Here is a 15,479-nt window from a genome sequence, read left to right as displayed (position 1 = left end):
GACACGTTTTTTTTTTTTTATCAAATTCGCATAGATAGGGAGGAATTGGAAAAGGATTGCTATAGTTAGATTAGGATGGTAAACGGCGTAGTTACCGGCACGAGGCGACGCGACGGTAAAAGATGGCAGGTGCACTGAGGCTCGCAGGAAATCAATATTGAGAGAAGATAGGTAGAGGGGTTGAGGTGCGTGGAAGCATCCCCATAAGAGAGAGCCACGGAAAGTTAGGAACGCCGATATAGCGGCTGGGCCGAGGAAAACGCTGGAAAATGTCATAATCTCGAGGACTATAGTTTCGAGGGTATAGTTTCGAGCAATATCTCTCCTCTACTTAATTTTCTATCCATTTGTCTTCTCCTATTGAGTTTCTCCACCTCTGTTCCGCCCCATCGCACTGTCTTTCCCTCTTCTCCCTGCCTGTCACAAACCCTCTCGTCGTCGAAGCTAGGATTCGTCCTCGCCAGAGTGAATCGATAAATTTGTAAGTGATAGTGCGCGAATTGGTGATTACGCGATCGTGCCGGGCAAGATGTCGGTGAAGGTGAGTGATTGTACGCGTTAAAAATACAGATGGGGAGAAAGTTGGTCCGAGTTGGACGACACGGATGAACTTCGATCGAATCGATTCCATCGATGCTGGAAACATGGTCCATCGTCTCCTCCTTACGTTTTACCTTTTTTCGTCCTTCCGAGTGTTAACCTTGCACTTATATACCGTAGCTGCGGTCGAAGACGCCAAGATAGAACCTGCGGATCGGTTTGGATCATGAATCGCATATTTTAGCCCCGAATTTCATGCAAGACGATCGTGTGTACAGTAAACATAATCGATCACTGATGTTATCTTGCGTATTATCGTACGTCTGTACATATATGGTACGCGTGCGAGTCCTGAATAATGTTTCTCTCGTTATCGCTTGATAATACTATGTCACTGATACGTTCTATTAGTATCGTACGACACGCAGAAATACGCAGTATAAAAGGTAATATCAAAATTATCGCGTTGCACAGCCAGTGAGTAATCGAGCGTGCAACACGCTCGTAACAAATACGATTCTTGTTGAATTTGTCAATCCTTTTAAATAATAATACCCAGAATGTGGTGGAATCGATATCGTAAAAAGCAATCTGTACGTTCACTTTAATACTTTATTTGAAAAGATTGAAATTGAAGAGAAATTAGAGAGAGGTTTTTACTAGTCCTCCAATTGTCAGACTTTTGTATCGATGTTTAAGCTGGAAAGTGGTTACGTGGAACGGTGGTTGCAGACCATGCTGTTCGCCGTACAATTGTTTTAAAAGGGAAACGACTGGCTAGTGCTCTATTTCTTCAAACGCGAGTGTCGTGAACATAGTGGAACACAATGCGAGACGAAAAGCATTCTAATCGTATTAACGAGGCTACAAGTGTCTATTTCCTGCTAGGAGGTCAGAGACGAAACAAGCAACTCGATTGTAGACGCGTGCGCGCGCTTCTTCAGATCCTCATGTTTGCACGCGTGCAACCAGCTTGCAGTTTTAACACGAACGTTCGTCGTGTTTCTCTCACAAAGTGTCTCTCATCGTCGCTTCTCTTTTTCGTCAACCATTGTTTCATCTCGCTTTCGTTTAAGGAAAACCAGATTTTCGGTCAGTCGGAACCTGTTAAGCCAATATTATTAGACTGCGGATATTTATGCAAATTCACACTTTTATGAACACGATCGAAGAAATGAAACTTAATCCGAAATTTGTTTCGAGTCTTGTAAATAGCGTAACGAATATTTGCGATGTTTTATGCATGTTTACACGTTTAGTGCATATTTACCATGTATTTTTCTATTAATTATACGAAAGACTCCGCTCGATCTCGATTTGAATTTCGTTGTCGTAAACAAAGCAAGTAGAAAGCTCACAGTATGTACACAAAAATATTCGAACACTCGTAGAAACCATTTACGGGTATATTATGCGTGTTATGAGAAACATTGCAAAATTTCAATAACATTTTTTGTTATAGAATAAAATTAGTAATATTGAAAAATAAATATAGACCCCGTGAACAATTATACGACGGTTTTTACGCACGATGAAAATTCAATTTAATAAATTTTATATCACGCTCTAGATTTTGTACACCGATGCGCGTATATTGTTTTTACTTTCGTTTTCGAAACGGTGACATTGGAAGCTTTCCTCGTTGTTGGAATATCGGCGTGCGTAATGTAGCGTAATTGCGAATATCATACAAATTGCGGTTAAATTGGAGAATATCGCGGGGGATCAAACATATGTCGTTACTGATTCTATTCAATTCCATTCGTAGATAAAATTAAAGTGTATGATTTCAGTATGTTTATTCTGTACACGATTTCTAACGAACAATCGTATTTTTCGTCTAATTTCCAACGCGAAAGCCAGGTATTTGTTTCGATTTAAGGCTCGCTCGGCGTTATGTATTTTTAGTTTTAGTCTAAAAATGTATCGCTACGGGCAATTTCACCACTGAATTTTCACATTGCCGCCTCTTCTGTGTCGTTCCAAGTACTTATATGTACTTTCTCGATCAATTCACGTTTTTAATTTGTAACGCGATGTTTCCCATTCGTTTCGATTCGATTGTATTTACTGCGAGACTTTTTGAAAAAGCTTTGCGAGTAATTAATTACATTATCTGGTATTGGACAGTTATTGTGTAATAACGAGACTGGTTTAACGTTGTTTTATCTTCGGTAAAGTCGTTCCGTGTCAGCGCTTATAGAAAAAAAGTATCGTTTGCCCTTGCACACTGACGTCCCTATCTATGACGAATAAGAAGAAAATTTAGCAACTATAAAATGTATTTATGTCTCTAGATGATGATGTTTCAACTTATTTATGGGTCTTGTCTTAGATGATGATGTACAAGCAGGCCGAGTTCGAGGACGAGGACAGCAGTAGCATTGGTTCCGTAGCTTTGAACAGTGAAGGCATCAGCACGTCGGCCACGCACGTCAGATACAATTCGGTTGGTTTCTACACGAAAGTGAAGCAATTTAATCGAGAAAATAAAGTGCTCGTACACACGTAGCTGGAAGATTTCAAGTCAGGCATCGATAGATATTCACGATTATGGCGCGTAACGCGAGTTACGAGCGATAGTGATATGTTTGCGAATAATAGTGCAGGAGCTTGAGAATAATTTACACGTTGTTACATACAATACACCGTGGGTCTAAAGTGGTACAAGCGAAGTTAGAGAGATTCCGTTTCACGGAACAGGACGAAGATAAAAGACAGCGAAATAGTAATGTTTGTTTTTGAGAAAATCGCGTTTCAGAGCTTCTCGATTTTACTTGCACCATTTTGGAGCCACGCTGTAGCTGTGTCTGTATATCTATTCGTATGTATTTTTCGTATTTAGGGAATCTCGTTGTGGAGAGCTAGAAGCTTGCTCGAAAGATGTCTTTTTATCATTTGCGTGGGCCTTTTGTTCATGGTCGTGATGCTGTCGATAATCATCAGTAGCAAAAACGGCTGGGAAGAAGCGCAAATACTTCGCGTCACTTCGCACGAGGAAGGTAAGCTGTGCAACGACGATTCTCAAACCTTAGGTCGCAGAATAACATACTGTAGCGTAACATGGCTACACGAGTCGATATCGGTACTGTATAAAAATCTTAGGTCACCTATCATAGCGATCTCTCGTAACGACGATATTCTTGTATGGTTTTAACAAAAACTGTTGAGATTATTTGAACAAAGGAACGCGTGGATAAATTGTAAGGTAGAAAATATAGTTTAATACAGAAGCGTGAATACAAGTAGGAATATAATTTGAGCTGGTCCAGATGCGTACGCTAGCAGTGTTACCCTATGACTGGAAGCCCCGAAGCCATCGTCGCCTGTCTACCGTTTATGGTCTGTCTTCGTCCCAGTCTTTTGTCTATACGTTGTCGATGACTTCGGTGCTTGAGAAAACTAAAAAGACCGGATGTAGAGTTTTCTTAGAGGTGGTGACCACTTCGACAAAAACGAATCTCTAGTTATTGCTGTCCTTATCGTGTTACATCTTTGCGTAAATTGTAAATACCGTGAAATCAGCAAAGGAAAGTTAATCCGTTAATAGGTATTACTGGTTGACGAATTAATATTTTTCGAAAAGTGGTTGATTTTGTTTTAGATGGTACACACTGTTTAACCGAGCACTGTGTCACGGTGGCTGCTTCCATTATAAGTAACATAGACCATTCGGTCGATCCATGTAACGATTTTTACGAATACGCGTGCGGTGGTTGGATCAAGAAGAATCCCATACCAGATGGAAACAGCATGTGGGGAACGTTCGATAAGTTCGAGCAAGATAATCAGCTGGTTATAAAAAACGTTCTTGGTAAAAAAAAGTGAACCCTTCGTAGGTTTCTAGTAATCAAGGAGCTTTTTGGAAAAAGGGTCTATAGATTGTGTCAAACGTATAAATGTGCAGGGTGTTTCGAGACGTCGAGGTCAAATTTCACGTTACTTTTTCACAGAAAGCGCCTCGATCATAAGATAGAAATCGGTTGGAACTAGCACTCTGACTCGCTCTGCCTCTTCTACCCTTCATTTTTTTTTTTCCTCTCTTTTAACGTAGAAAAACCATTCGCCGAAATGAAATCAAAGGCCGAGAAGAAAGCAAAATATTATTTCCTCTCGTGTATGGACGCAAACGACACGATCGAATCGCTTGGCGCGAAACCAATGCTGGACTTGTTGGATTCCATCGGTGGCTGGAACATTTCTGGAAAATTCAATCTAAGCGAGTGGTCGTTGCAAAACAGTATGCATATTCTGCAAAATGTTTACAATATGGATGGTTTATTTACGTGGGCGGTAAACGAAGACGATCGAAATAGTAGCAGGCACATTATACAAGTAAGATACCAGGATGGATCTTTCAAAAATCCAATTGGAAATAATTCTATTGAAATCTCGCCAAAATATATATGCAATATGCGGAATTTATCACGCAAAAACGCTATAAATTTTCCAAACAACTCCATATAATTACATAACGGTATAATATATTAGTATGTAATATATTATAAAGTATGTTACAATAACACGATAATATAGTGTATAATAACATATACATATGTATATGTATAATACAATTATTGTACGAAACGATTTAAACTTTCAAGATCGATCAAGGAGGTTTAACGCTGCCAACCGCCGACGATTACCTGAACGTCACCGAACACAGTAAAGTGTTGGCTGCGTATTTGGAATACATGACGAAGGTATAATGGCATTGATTTACGTTTCGTTTACCTCGATTCCATTCTTTTTCGGCACCTTGTAATCTTGTAACCGGTGAATCGAGTACAGGTACTCGTACACGTTTGCAGATAGGCGTGCTGCTTGGCGGAGAGAAGAATTCGACCAGAAAACAGATGAACGATGTGATAAAGTTTGAAACGGAATTGGCGCGGATCATGTTACCGCTGGAGGATCACCGAGATAAAGAAAAGCTTTACAACTTGATGTCTTTGGATGAATTGCAAAATAACGCGTCTTTCGTAAGTATTTCGGATCGCGTTTCTACCACGTTCCTTTCGTGCTTCTGCTGCAGTTTTGTCGTGAAATTATTATGTTCGCAGTTTCGATAAATTCAGTAGATTCTCGATTAACCGAACGTCTCTGTACGAACGGTACGAGACAGTAAAGAAAAGCAAACGTTATCACGAAGATATAAGTCTCTTGACTGAGAGGTCCTACCGTATCTTTATCATCTTTATAACCATTCAATTAATTTTAGATGTCCTGGGTAGACTATTTTCAAAATGCGACGCAACTCGTTAACAAAAAAGTAACCGGCCAGACAAAGATCGTGAACTTTGCTCCAGAATATTTCGTTAAATTGTCCAAGCTGGTATTAGAGTACAACAAAACGAACGATGGGAAAGTGTAAGTATTTTCTAGAACGCCTATTTTCCAGAAACCTGGTTATTATTTATCCTGTCATTCTCTTTTTTACTTTTTAGTAGGGATGGGACCTTTCGAAACCTCGAAAACCCTCGAAACTCGAAACTTTCTACTATTTTCGGAACCTTTCGACTCGAAACTTTATGCCATTTATGTCATTTGAAACTGCCGATACCCGGACTATATATAATTATATAAATATTCTTATTTATCTACTAACGAAGTCAGTTGAGTTTCTGTTTACACTTTGCGGCTCGTTTCGATTAGTACGATTTCACGATAATTTGCTTTTCTGAAAGCAAAGTTTGTCTTTTAGGGATTTACGGATTTTAGTTGTTAGTAAAACAGACGATCTCGAGAATCGACAAAAGTTTCGTGAATCTACGAGTTAGGTTTCGACCCATCTCTACCTTTTACCCTTCGATCTTCTTATCTTTTTACTTTTTCTCTTTCTCTTTCTCTTTTCTCCCAAACAGGATACTGAATAATTATATGGTTTGGCAAACCGTGAGATCTTTAACTGCCTGCCTGTCGAGACCGTTTCGCGACGCTTACAAGGGGCTGAGGAAAGCTTTGATCGGTTCGGAAGGCCACGAAGAGCAATGGCGTTATTGCGTCAGTGATACGCATAACTCGATGGGTTTTGCGATCGGTGCGATGTTCGTTAGAGAAGTTTTCCATGGAAAAAGCAAACCCATGGTTAATTTACACTCAGTATCTTTCAATGATGATAGATATACGTGCTTCGAGGAGCACGCGTTGATACAATGTCCACTTTAAATGGCGATCTAATCGATTGCAGGCGGAGAAGATGATCGATCAAGTGCGCAAAGCTTTTATCAAGAATTTGAAAAATCTCGATTGGATGGACGCGGAAACGAGAAGAAAAGCTGAGGAGAAAGCAAACGCGATCACCGATATGGTCGGCTTTCCTGATTTTATTTTACATCCAAATGAACTCGACGAACGTTACAAGGACTTAGTAATTAAACAAAACGAATACTTTCAAAATAATATACGGGTGAATAAGTATAATTTGCGGAGAAATCTAGAGAAGCTCAATCGGCCTGTGAATAAAACTACTTGGATAATGACACCTCCCACGGTGAATGCTTATTACTGGCCTACGAAAAATCAGATGGTTTTTCCCGCTGGTATCCTACAAAGTCCATTCTATGACATGGAGAATCCTAATAGCTTGAATTTTGGTGGTATAGGAGTAGTCATGGGACACGAACTCACCCACGCATTCGACGATCAAGGTATGACGTATTCTCAAATGTTTCTACGGGAGTAAAGCAGAATCCCATTTGTCCGAACAAAAGACGAAGAATACACGTTCGTACGATCGAGGTTGCGCTCAACATTTTCGAATGACAAAGGCTTAGCCGTAAATTTGTATAGTTGAAATTGAGCATGGCAATTTGTTCGTATAAACGAGGTTTCGTTGCACTTTCATTTCGATTTTATTTGATTCGATGCGATCGACTCTATTGATTATTTCAAACTAGGAAGAGAATACGACTTGCACGGAAACTTGCATCAATGGTGGAACAACGCTACGATAGAGAGATTCAAAAATAGAACAGAGTGTTTCGTGGAACAGTACAGCAATTTTGAGACGCATGGTCGACACATAAACGGACGGCAAACTTTGGGTCAGTTACAATTATTAGACTACGAACATACGTATATATGTGAAAATTCATATTTTTACAAACGCAAGTGAAAAAATAGAATCTAGTTAAAAAATTGCATTGCCCGTTAAATACTACAATGAGTATTTATTGTGTGTATTCTATGCGTTTTTACGTTTTTAAATTTCCTACAAATGTATAAAAATTCGCGGTTTAACGATATCGCAATCGTTTTCTTCTAGGAGAAAATATCGCGGACAACGGTGGTCTCAAAGCAGCGTATCACGCGTATCTTTCAACGCCGAGAAGCTACAAAGATCAACTACCTTTACCTGGTCTTAATTTGACGCATCGACAATTATTTTTCGTGAATTTTGCCCAGGTAAATTGTCGTTATCTTAACGGTTATCTTATATCCATGGCTTCTACGACGATATTGTCAACTATATTTTTGAATCTGACAGCACATTTTCGTTTTTAACTATTTAAAGTATTCCCTGATAAATCTCCATCTGTGATTTTCAAGTTTAATCATCTTGGCCGATAAACGAACGAAAAGAATTGTGTACTAAGGGATTAAGTTAAAGAAAGAAGCGCGGCTGGGATGAATTTAAAAGTAATTTATTGTTACCAGGTTTGGTGTTCCTCCGTGATGTCCGAGGCGATAGCTCTTCAAATCGAGAAAGATTCCCATTGTCCACCAAAATACAGAGTGATAGGGTCACTCTCGAATCTGCCGGAGTTCGCATCTGAATTCAACTGTCCCGAAGAATCGCGAATGAATCCGATTCACAAATGCGAAGTGTGGTAATGCATCGTCTCTCTGGATTGTCTGTGTCAATGTGGAACTTGTGTTGTTCATCTTCATCGCCGGTATATCACGAAAACGAGTCGTTGTAAAAGTTGAAACCTCTCTCGCTTCTGTCTGTACAGCAACTGTCTCTTCCTTCGACGTTTTCATCTTTATTCGCTTACAAGTTGAGAGTAGCGAACGAAGCGAACGAGAAGAAGCAAATGTTATTCGTGGTTTGCTAGCGATCTGTTGCAAATGCATGAAGCGCGAACCTTTCACGAATAAAAGAAACGTCGAAGAGATAGAAGCGACGAGCACAACGAATTCCGTTGCGACCACGTGATTTTATCCGGTATGAAATGTTAAACGTCCATGTGCTGATTCGCACTGCTGATTTATTCGAAGACGTCGGAATCACAACGAGTCGAGCATACACGAGTTCAAATGCATTTTTAGTAAGCGTCGAACGAGCGTAATTTCAATAGGATCGTGTCACTTTTGAGATTTCGTAATTCGAATAAATCAAACATCGATCGAAGGTCGGCTTATGCGCGTTCAATATATCGATCCTTTTGTTTGAAAAAAATCGATTAAGCCAGCTATGAAGCTGGATTAGAAAAGCACTAGGACCACTATATGAATCGTTAAATTTCCTTACACGACTATTCGAAATGCGTCACGACGCGCCAATGTTTTTCACTAAGAAATTAATTCACTGTGGTTCATCGTGATCATTGGGGACGATTTAATCCATCGAACCAACTGACCGACCAACTTGATCGACGTTTTCTCATAAACAGAAGCGCGCATTTCTACGTGATAAGTGATTTTTCACTTTTATACTTGAAATCAGTATTATCAGTTCGAATCGTACGATTCGAGTAAACATCAATGATGTTGTTACACGCTGCATACATAACACGTTTAATACGCTTGTATATACCTGCAGAATATAAAGACGCATTCATATTACCATCCAATTGACACAGTGTATTGTTCCTACAAGCAACGAGCAGAAATTTTTAAAAAGTGAAAGGAGATACAAACGAGGAAACAGTTTATTCAGTTGGAACTCTTCTTCTCCGTTCCGTTCGTGTCGAAGAAGCGATTCTCACCGATCTCGATGAGCCATGGCGATTATAAACGGCACATTGCTGTAATTTCTGCAGGCAGGAAGTTAAGCTCTAGCGTTAAGCTTAAGAAATTTAATTTTCTAAACAAACTACATGCTATATAGTTATACATAGGATAGAAACAGTACGTCGAGCCAACGAGCGCAATTCAAAATGTTGCTACGAACGTTCGTGCAAATATTTGTTTATGTGTATACCTCTTGCCATATGAAATTCGATAGTTGAGCGAATGTTTTCTGAATCTTTAACGAGTGTCAGCTAGTACTGTCCTTGGTATCGTCCAAACAGATGTTTAAAAATTGAATATTTTAAAATCAACTGTCTATTGATATTAAAATGAAAAGAAAAAAAAAAAACGAAAAGGAGAAAGAAAAACATGGAAATGGAAGCAAAGTTGGGAACATTTAAAACTATCAGGAAAATAAATATAATTTAAACATGATCTAATATACCATGAATCTTCATTTTCTGATGTTCGTTCAACTATCGAACGAATGTTCGTAATTGATAAAAGAAAGGCGATTATAAAGAAATGTTGTATATTTCGTGCTCGACAAATTTCCTTTGTCCTCGTTCCATGACGATTAAAAACGTAAAGTGGACGACAGTTGTCTGTTGTGTCTTTCGCGTACATACATATTATATAAAGGAGTGTGAGAAAAATCGACAAACGATTTCGTGCGTCGAACAAGAAGTCTCTGAAAATCGACGATTATGTCGGCCATTCTAATATTATATAGTATTTGAAATCATATATTTCTTAACGACGCACGTGTAAATCAAATAAAGGACAAATTAAATAATGACACGAAGATTTTATTAATTGCAGGGAAGAAGGATGCGATACGAGAGATCTCTCAAGTTTTCATTTCCTTTGGCTTCTCCTTCCTTTCCTATGAACCATCGAATTTGTTCCGAAGATTAGCACGCAAAAACGATATTTTGAGAATTTAACAGAGGAATTCTGAATCTCACGTTGGATTCTCGACTTACATCGTCGAGAAAGTAATACAACTACTGTCGGTCAAATTGTTTCTTCGGTATAATTTGTTTCTTAAATTGGTAAGTATTCGCATCTCACTAACGATTCGTATAAATAGAAAGTATATACGTAGTTTTTCTATCTGTTAGGAGAAATGCAACAAGTTCTAACGCTAAAGAAATAATTATTTTCTGAATTCTTTGTTTTATCACAATGTCAAAGAGTTAACGGTTTCACGATTGTCAAATTTCTTCAAGTTGGACTTATCAGCAACGAAAAAGACACGCGAACGATATTCTCGGTGTCTATCGCTCGTTACCAACGCGCATACCGCGATACGGCCAGTAATAAGTTTAAGAAAGGTTTACATTTGGCTCGCGTAAGTATTTGAACACTTGCCGTGGAAAATTTTCATGAACATTTTAACATAAAACTAAAACGAGAAAGCCCATTTAACAATAAAGATTTTTTTTCATGTTTTCCTTCAGAAAATTAAGAAATTTTCCAACGATGCGATACGATCGGAAACACAAGAGCGTTAAGAAACATAAATCTTCTACTCGTGACTCCATGGGAACGAATCGGATCGCAAGAAAATTAGTAGCAACTGTTTCGTTTTAAAACAAACCATGTTTTCTAAGTATGTGCTTATCGCGTTACACGCTGCTGAAATCTACTTTTTTGTAACCCGAGTATCGCTAAACAGCTTCCTATTATAATTTTCACATCAACACGTTTAAAATACATAAGTGATCGATTTCGTAAGCAACGAACAGATTATTTTAGGAGAAGTTTTATAATTCACGCACGAAATGATATCTCGTCGTTCATCGTTATTAACATTATCGAGATTTCACGTGCGGATCTTTATGCATTTATGGGAAATTTAATTCTGTTTCAGTCTGCGAATGTTTATACGCCAATCTCGCTGCTCTTTCAATCGGCAGAAAGGTTTCTCGATGTTGTAGGGAATACTCTTTACCGTGTTCTTCGATCATAAGGAGGGCAGACAAGTACTTGTGCCTTTTGTCTCATCGGTTCGAGTTAATTTGAATTTCATAGCAGCCATCGCATAAAACGATATAATGTGTACGCGTTGGAAGACCGTACGAGGAATCTGACCAATTTTCCGTGTACCACCTACACGCCGGTGGGTCAAAATACTCGTATGATTCATTCGTCTAGACAGGTATAAGTATAGTACCACAGGGAAAAGGGGTTGGTAGAAGGGAAGAGAAGATAGCGGAGGCGGGGGCTAGTGCGTGCACCGTAATAAAGGCGTTTCTTCGTCGAAAATGCAGAACGATTTACCGGAAAGCAGGACCGTCGGCCAGCCAGACGGTGATGAATGGACAGGCTCACGCATTACTTGGTAGTCACGGTGATTTATTCCAACACCTCCGGCTATTACACTTACAGTACTCGGATTACAACCATCTCGTAAGGTATTCTCCGATTAATATTCCAACAAGCGTTTCCATCTCTACGATACTCGATGATACTTTACTAACTGTATGATACTTGAAAATCAAGAATCTCGTTTATCCGAACTAATCGGAGAACAAGACAGTTGGGGTAATCGAGCAACTCCAATTATCTCGCTAGTTATCCATTCTAGTTTTTCTTATTAGTTGGGACAGTAGGAGTTGGCCCGTCCTGCGCTATAATTCATCGATCAATAATATCGGTGAATCGACAGGTTACGAGCTTTCCTTCGCGATATCAATCGCGCGTGGTTTTCAATCGGTGTGACGCGATCGTTGTTGATAAATCGAATTCGTTGAAATTCGACGGCCGTAAAACCGTTGCCAAAGAAGCAAAGATAAAACGCGTTCGCTACACCCAAACTTTTCGATATACAAGCAAGATCAAGGTTTAGCTGCGACGAGTAAGTGTAAAGTTTTGAAATCGATCGACTCGATAACCTTAGAATGTCCACGATACGATACCTTCACTGTATCGACTTTTCTCCAAGCCCGAGACTGTGCGAAATGTAGCGTAATACAGCGAGAACCTTGTACTTGTTGAGAGCGTTCATTGAGACGGCATGTTTATTCACGAGACAGAGTAGAAAACAAGCAGTGCGTCGCAACGAAACGTATCTGGCGATAAACCAGTTGCAATGTACACAGCGGAACACGATACAACATTATGGTTTCGTCCTCGAAAAAATGTACAACGTCCTAATAGATTTTCATTGTAGAAGATTCCATTATAGAATCCTAATTTTTGTTTAAACGCGATGATAGGAGAACGTTGAATGGAAAGGAAACCGCGATGCATATCACGATGACGTTGAATTTATACAAGTATTATATACGTTTTACACGATGTTCCTCTTAAATTAAATTTGTTTAAATCCCTCAATTATTTTGTAAACTGCTTTTAAATTAAATTTTATATTTCTTTGTTTCAATGGAATACGATTCCCACTGGCGTACAATAAAAGAACAATATAACAAACGCGATACACGTGCATACGTATTAGGTAATAAAATGCAATGTATTAGCTTCGTTTTAAATATAGACGTTTCACGTACGAGAACGTCGTTACAACGAACGAGCATTCGTGTTGAAAATGTTGGAACGTATGTAACGTAGATGCGGAGATGATTGGAGCTGTCGGTTGGGTAGCAACCAGGGAGGCTTACGGCACAGAGCAGAAGAAAGGAAAGATTTCCAAAAGTAGCTCGTTAGCGCGATACACCAGGGAAAAAAAAAGTGAAGGAGCAGAAGGATCGTTTTTTCGTCTCATCTGCTGTTATTGGTTTTGTTGGTGCATGTGTAGCTGCGATAGTAACAGCTCTCGATCGGTCCTTAGAATGATAGACGACAGGAGCAACATGTGTGGTATGTCACAGGGAACATGTGCACCACGTTCTACGATGGGTTTACGCGTTTCTGTAATTTCATTGCCACTTGAATCCTATTTTTTTCACGTTTCTCCGGCCGTTCGTCGCGATCAACGATTTTATCTAATCTCAACTCGATCTTGTTCGTGCTGAGAATGTGCAATGTTCACGTTTGTTGAAACGTAGAGTGGCAATAAAGGTTGAGAATGTTATTCGTAACGTACGCGATATATATACGTAAATATATATGTACGTAAAAGTACGAGATAGTTCGAGAGAAATAAAGACGACGAGAGAAAGAACGGCGTGCGATGCGGGTAAATTAATTTTTCAAAGTTAGTCCGACGTGCAGAGCGCGGTATGATCGTGATGCGGAGGAACGAGTGATTGTAGAGATCTTGGTAAACCAAGTTGATTCTGTGGTTCCTTGGGGGCCGGATTCGCGATAAATATAATAATTATTATTATAGGAATAAAACTTTTCTGTGGCAAGTGGCCAAATACTTTTATGACCTAGACAGTTTAAACATCATTTATACGATAACGTAATAAAAATATAGCGGCACACGAATCAACGGAAAATTCGAATCGGAAGAGACTCGTATTGTTGTGCCTTGGAGTGTCAACGCTGTTTTGGTTTGTTAAGTTCAAAGGTAAACGAACTCTGGACAAAATATTATCGCTGTTATTTGTATCGTCAATCGGAGTCACATTCGAACTTTTTATAATACCACCGGTCAATACAAATAGATAACGTGTTCTCTAGGAAAATCGTTATAGCGGATCCTGATAGCGAGTTATTATAGGGAATCATATAATATATATGTCATATAGTATGAATATCGAGCGTAAAAAGTTGAACAGTAGCATTGGGCGAGCGACGATTACGACCGGCATACGCTATCTCTGTGCTTGTATTTGAAGTGATTTTAATATACACGAACTGTTACAATTTTATCTCTTTAATAAACCAACACGTATAAAAATCCACTTCGAAAATATACTTGCATCGTTGTACGATTAAGCGGAAAAAAGGCATTTTCAAATCTAAAAACCAACGACCGAATATGCTGATCGGGACACACATTTTGCTTTCTGGTATCAAATGTGCACGTCATGGTTTAAAAATAGCCGATTTGACTGTTTTGTAATGCATCACGTAATGCATTTTATACCAGCGCACGATGTTTGATACAACGAAGGATTTGAATTGTTTTGAAAGTCGATTTGGATTTTAGATGCGGGAAAAGAAGTCGTTGGTCTATCTCGTTCTTCCTTTTCACTTCTGTCTCGTATCTCTTCTCCTTTGGTATCGTATCTGTTGGTCGATCTAAAAATTCAATCGACTTTTTCGGCATGATCGTGCACATTTAGCACGTATCGCAACGCGTAAGGCGTTCGATCGAATTTTAAATTTCTTCTCATGCTAAATACACGAGATTAAGCCTATTTCTACGAATGTTTGTTAGAGGACCTTGAAACTTCATTTTATGTTCATTCACAATATCCCGAATACAAGGATCGAATTCGTAAAAAGCATCGATAATTTCAGTGAAATTTTCCGATCGATTTTCGATGATCTCGAACTATGAGAACAAATCTATGGCGAATAGAAAATATTTCTTTTTGCTATATATACATATGTACTTTTACATTTTAAACTTTCACGACGAGTAGACGACGTACTCGTGGTTCTTCTCGTTCTTATCGTTGAACAATTTTTTTCCAAATCTGCCTCGAAGAAACGATCTGGATACTGTTGTTGGTGTACTATTTTGCGAAAGCTGTGTTACTAAGAAATACGTTTTAGAGTGACGTGATGCAGGCAGCGCCGATCCATCGAATTACCATCGATCGTGGATTTTCAAAGCAATAGGGGAAAGTAACAAACGGTAAAACTAAAGAACGAGAAAGGAGAAGCGAAATGAGAGGAAAGGAAAGAGCGAGGAACGAAACGTAGCGTAAGGCGTAAGGAACGAAGGCAAGTTAAAAGAGATTAGGATGAAAGATTGCTGGATTACTGGAGAAAGAGGCAACGGATGGATGAGAGAAGAAAGGTGAACCTCCCTGATTAAAGGGTCTGGCGGGGAAGGGGTGCGTGACGAAAGGGGGAACGAAGGGCTTGGGGTAGAGACGTATTAAGGTGGGCTACGA

The 15,479-nt window shown here is 39.1% G+C and overlaps 1 protein-coding gene across 6 annotated transcripts; it reads left to right on the top strand.

Annotated features, from left to right (window-relative positions):
• Positions 1-152: 152 nt before the first annotated feature.
• Positions 153-10,297, top strand: Nep3 (M13 family metallopeptidase neprilysin 3). 6 transcript variants are annotated; one of them, XM_072014891.1, is made up of 13 exons: positions 153-301; positions 2,876-2,989; positions 3,386-3,542; positions 4,127-4,354; positions 4,595-4,875; positions 5,145-5,243; positions 5,352-5,522; positions 5,762-5,910; positions 6,405-6,627; positions 6,731-7,190; positions 7,440-7,586; positions 7,808-7,947; positions 8,200-10,297. In XM_072014891.1, the coding sequence occupies exons 2-13, from the start codon at positions 2,876-2,878 to the stop codon at positions 8,374-8,376; spliced, it is 2,346 nt and encodes a 781-aa protein (XP_071870992.1). In that variant the 5' UTR covers positions 153-301; the 3' UTR covers positions 8,377-10,297. The 6 variants fall into 6 exon arrangements, with proteins under 6 accessions (XP_071870992.1, XP_071870990.1, XP_071870994.1 ...); XM_072014889.1 differs by having other exon boundaries at positions 163-541; XM_072014893.1 differs by having other exon boundaries at positions 170-541; positions 4,145-4,354.
• The last annotated feature ends 5,182 nt before the right edge of the window (positions 10,298-15,479 follow it).

The sequence above is a fragment of the Bombus fervidus genome, chromosome 12, assembly GCF_041682495.2.
Source record: "Bombus fervidus isolate BK054 chromosome 12, iyBomFerv1, whole genome shotgun sequence".
Lineage (NCBI taxonomy): Eukaryota > Metazoa > Arthropoda > Insecta > Hymenoptera > Apidae > Bombus > Bombus fervidus.
The sequence above is the reverse complement of the archived record's forward strand: the minus strand, read 5'-3'. Positions and strand labels throughout refer to the sequence as shown.

Coding starts and splice junctions, on each gene's coding strand:
- Nep3 (XM_072014887.1), top strand. CDS start 1,101: ATGTGGTGGAATCGATATCGTAAAAAGCAATCT. Junction 5,523..5,761: donor TGCAAAATAACGCGTCTTTC/GTAAGTATTTCG, acceptor AATTAATTTTAG/ATGTCCTGGGTAGACTATTT. Junction 7,587..7,807: donor AAACGGACGGCAAACTTTGG/GTCAGTTACAAT, acceptor GTTTTCTTCTAG/GAGAAAATATCGCGGACAAC.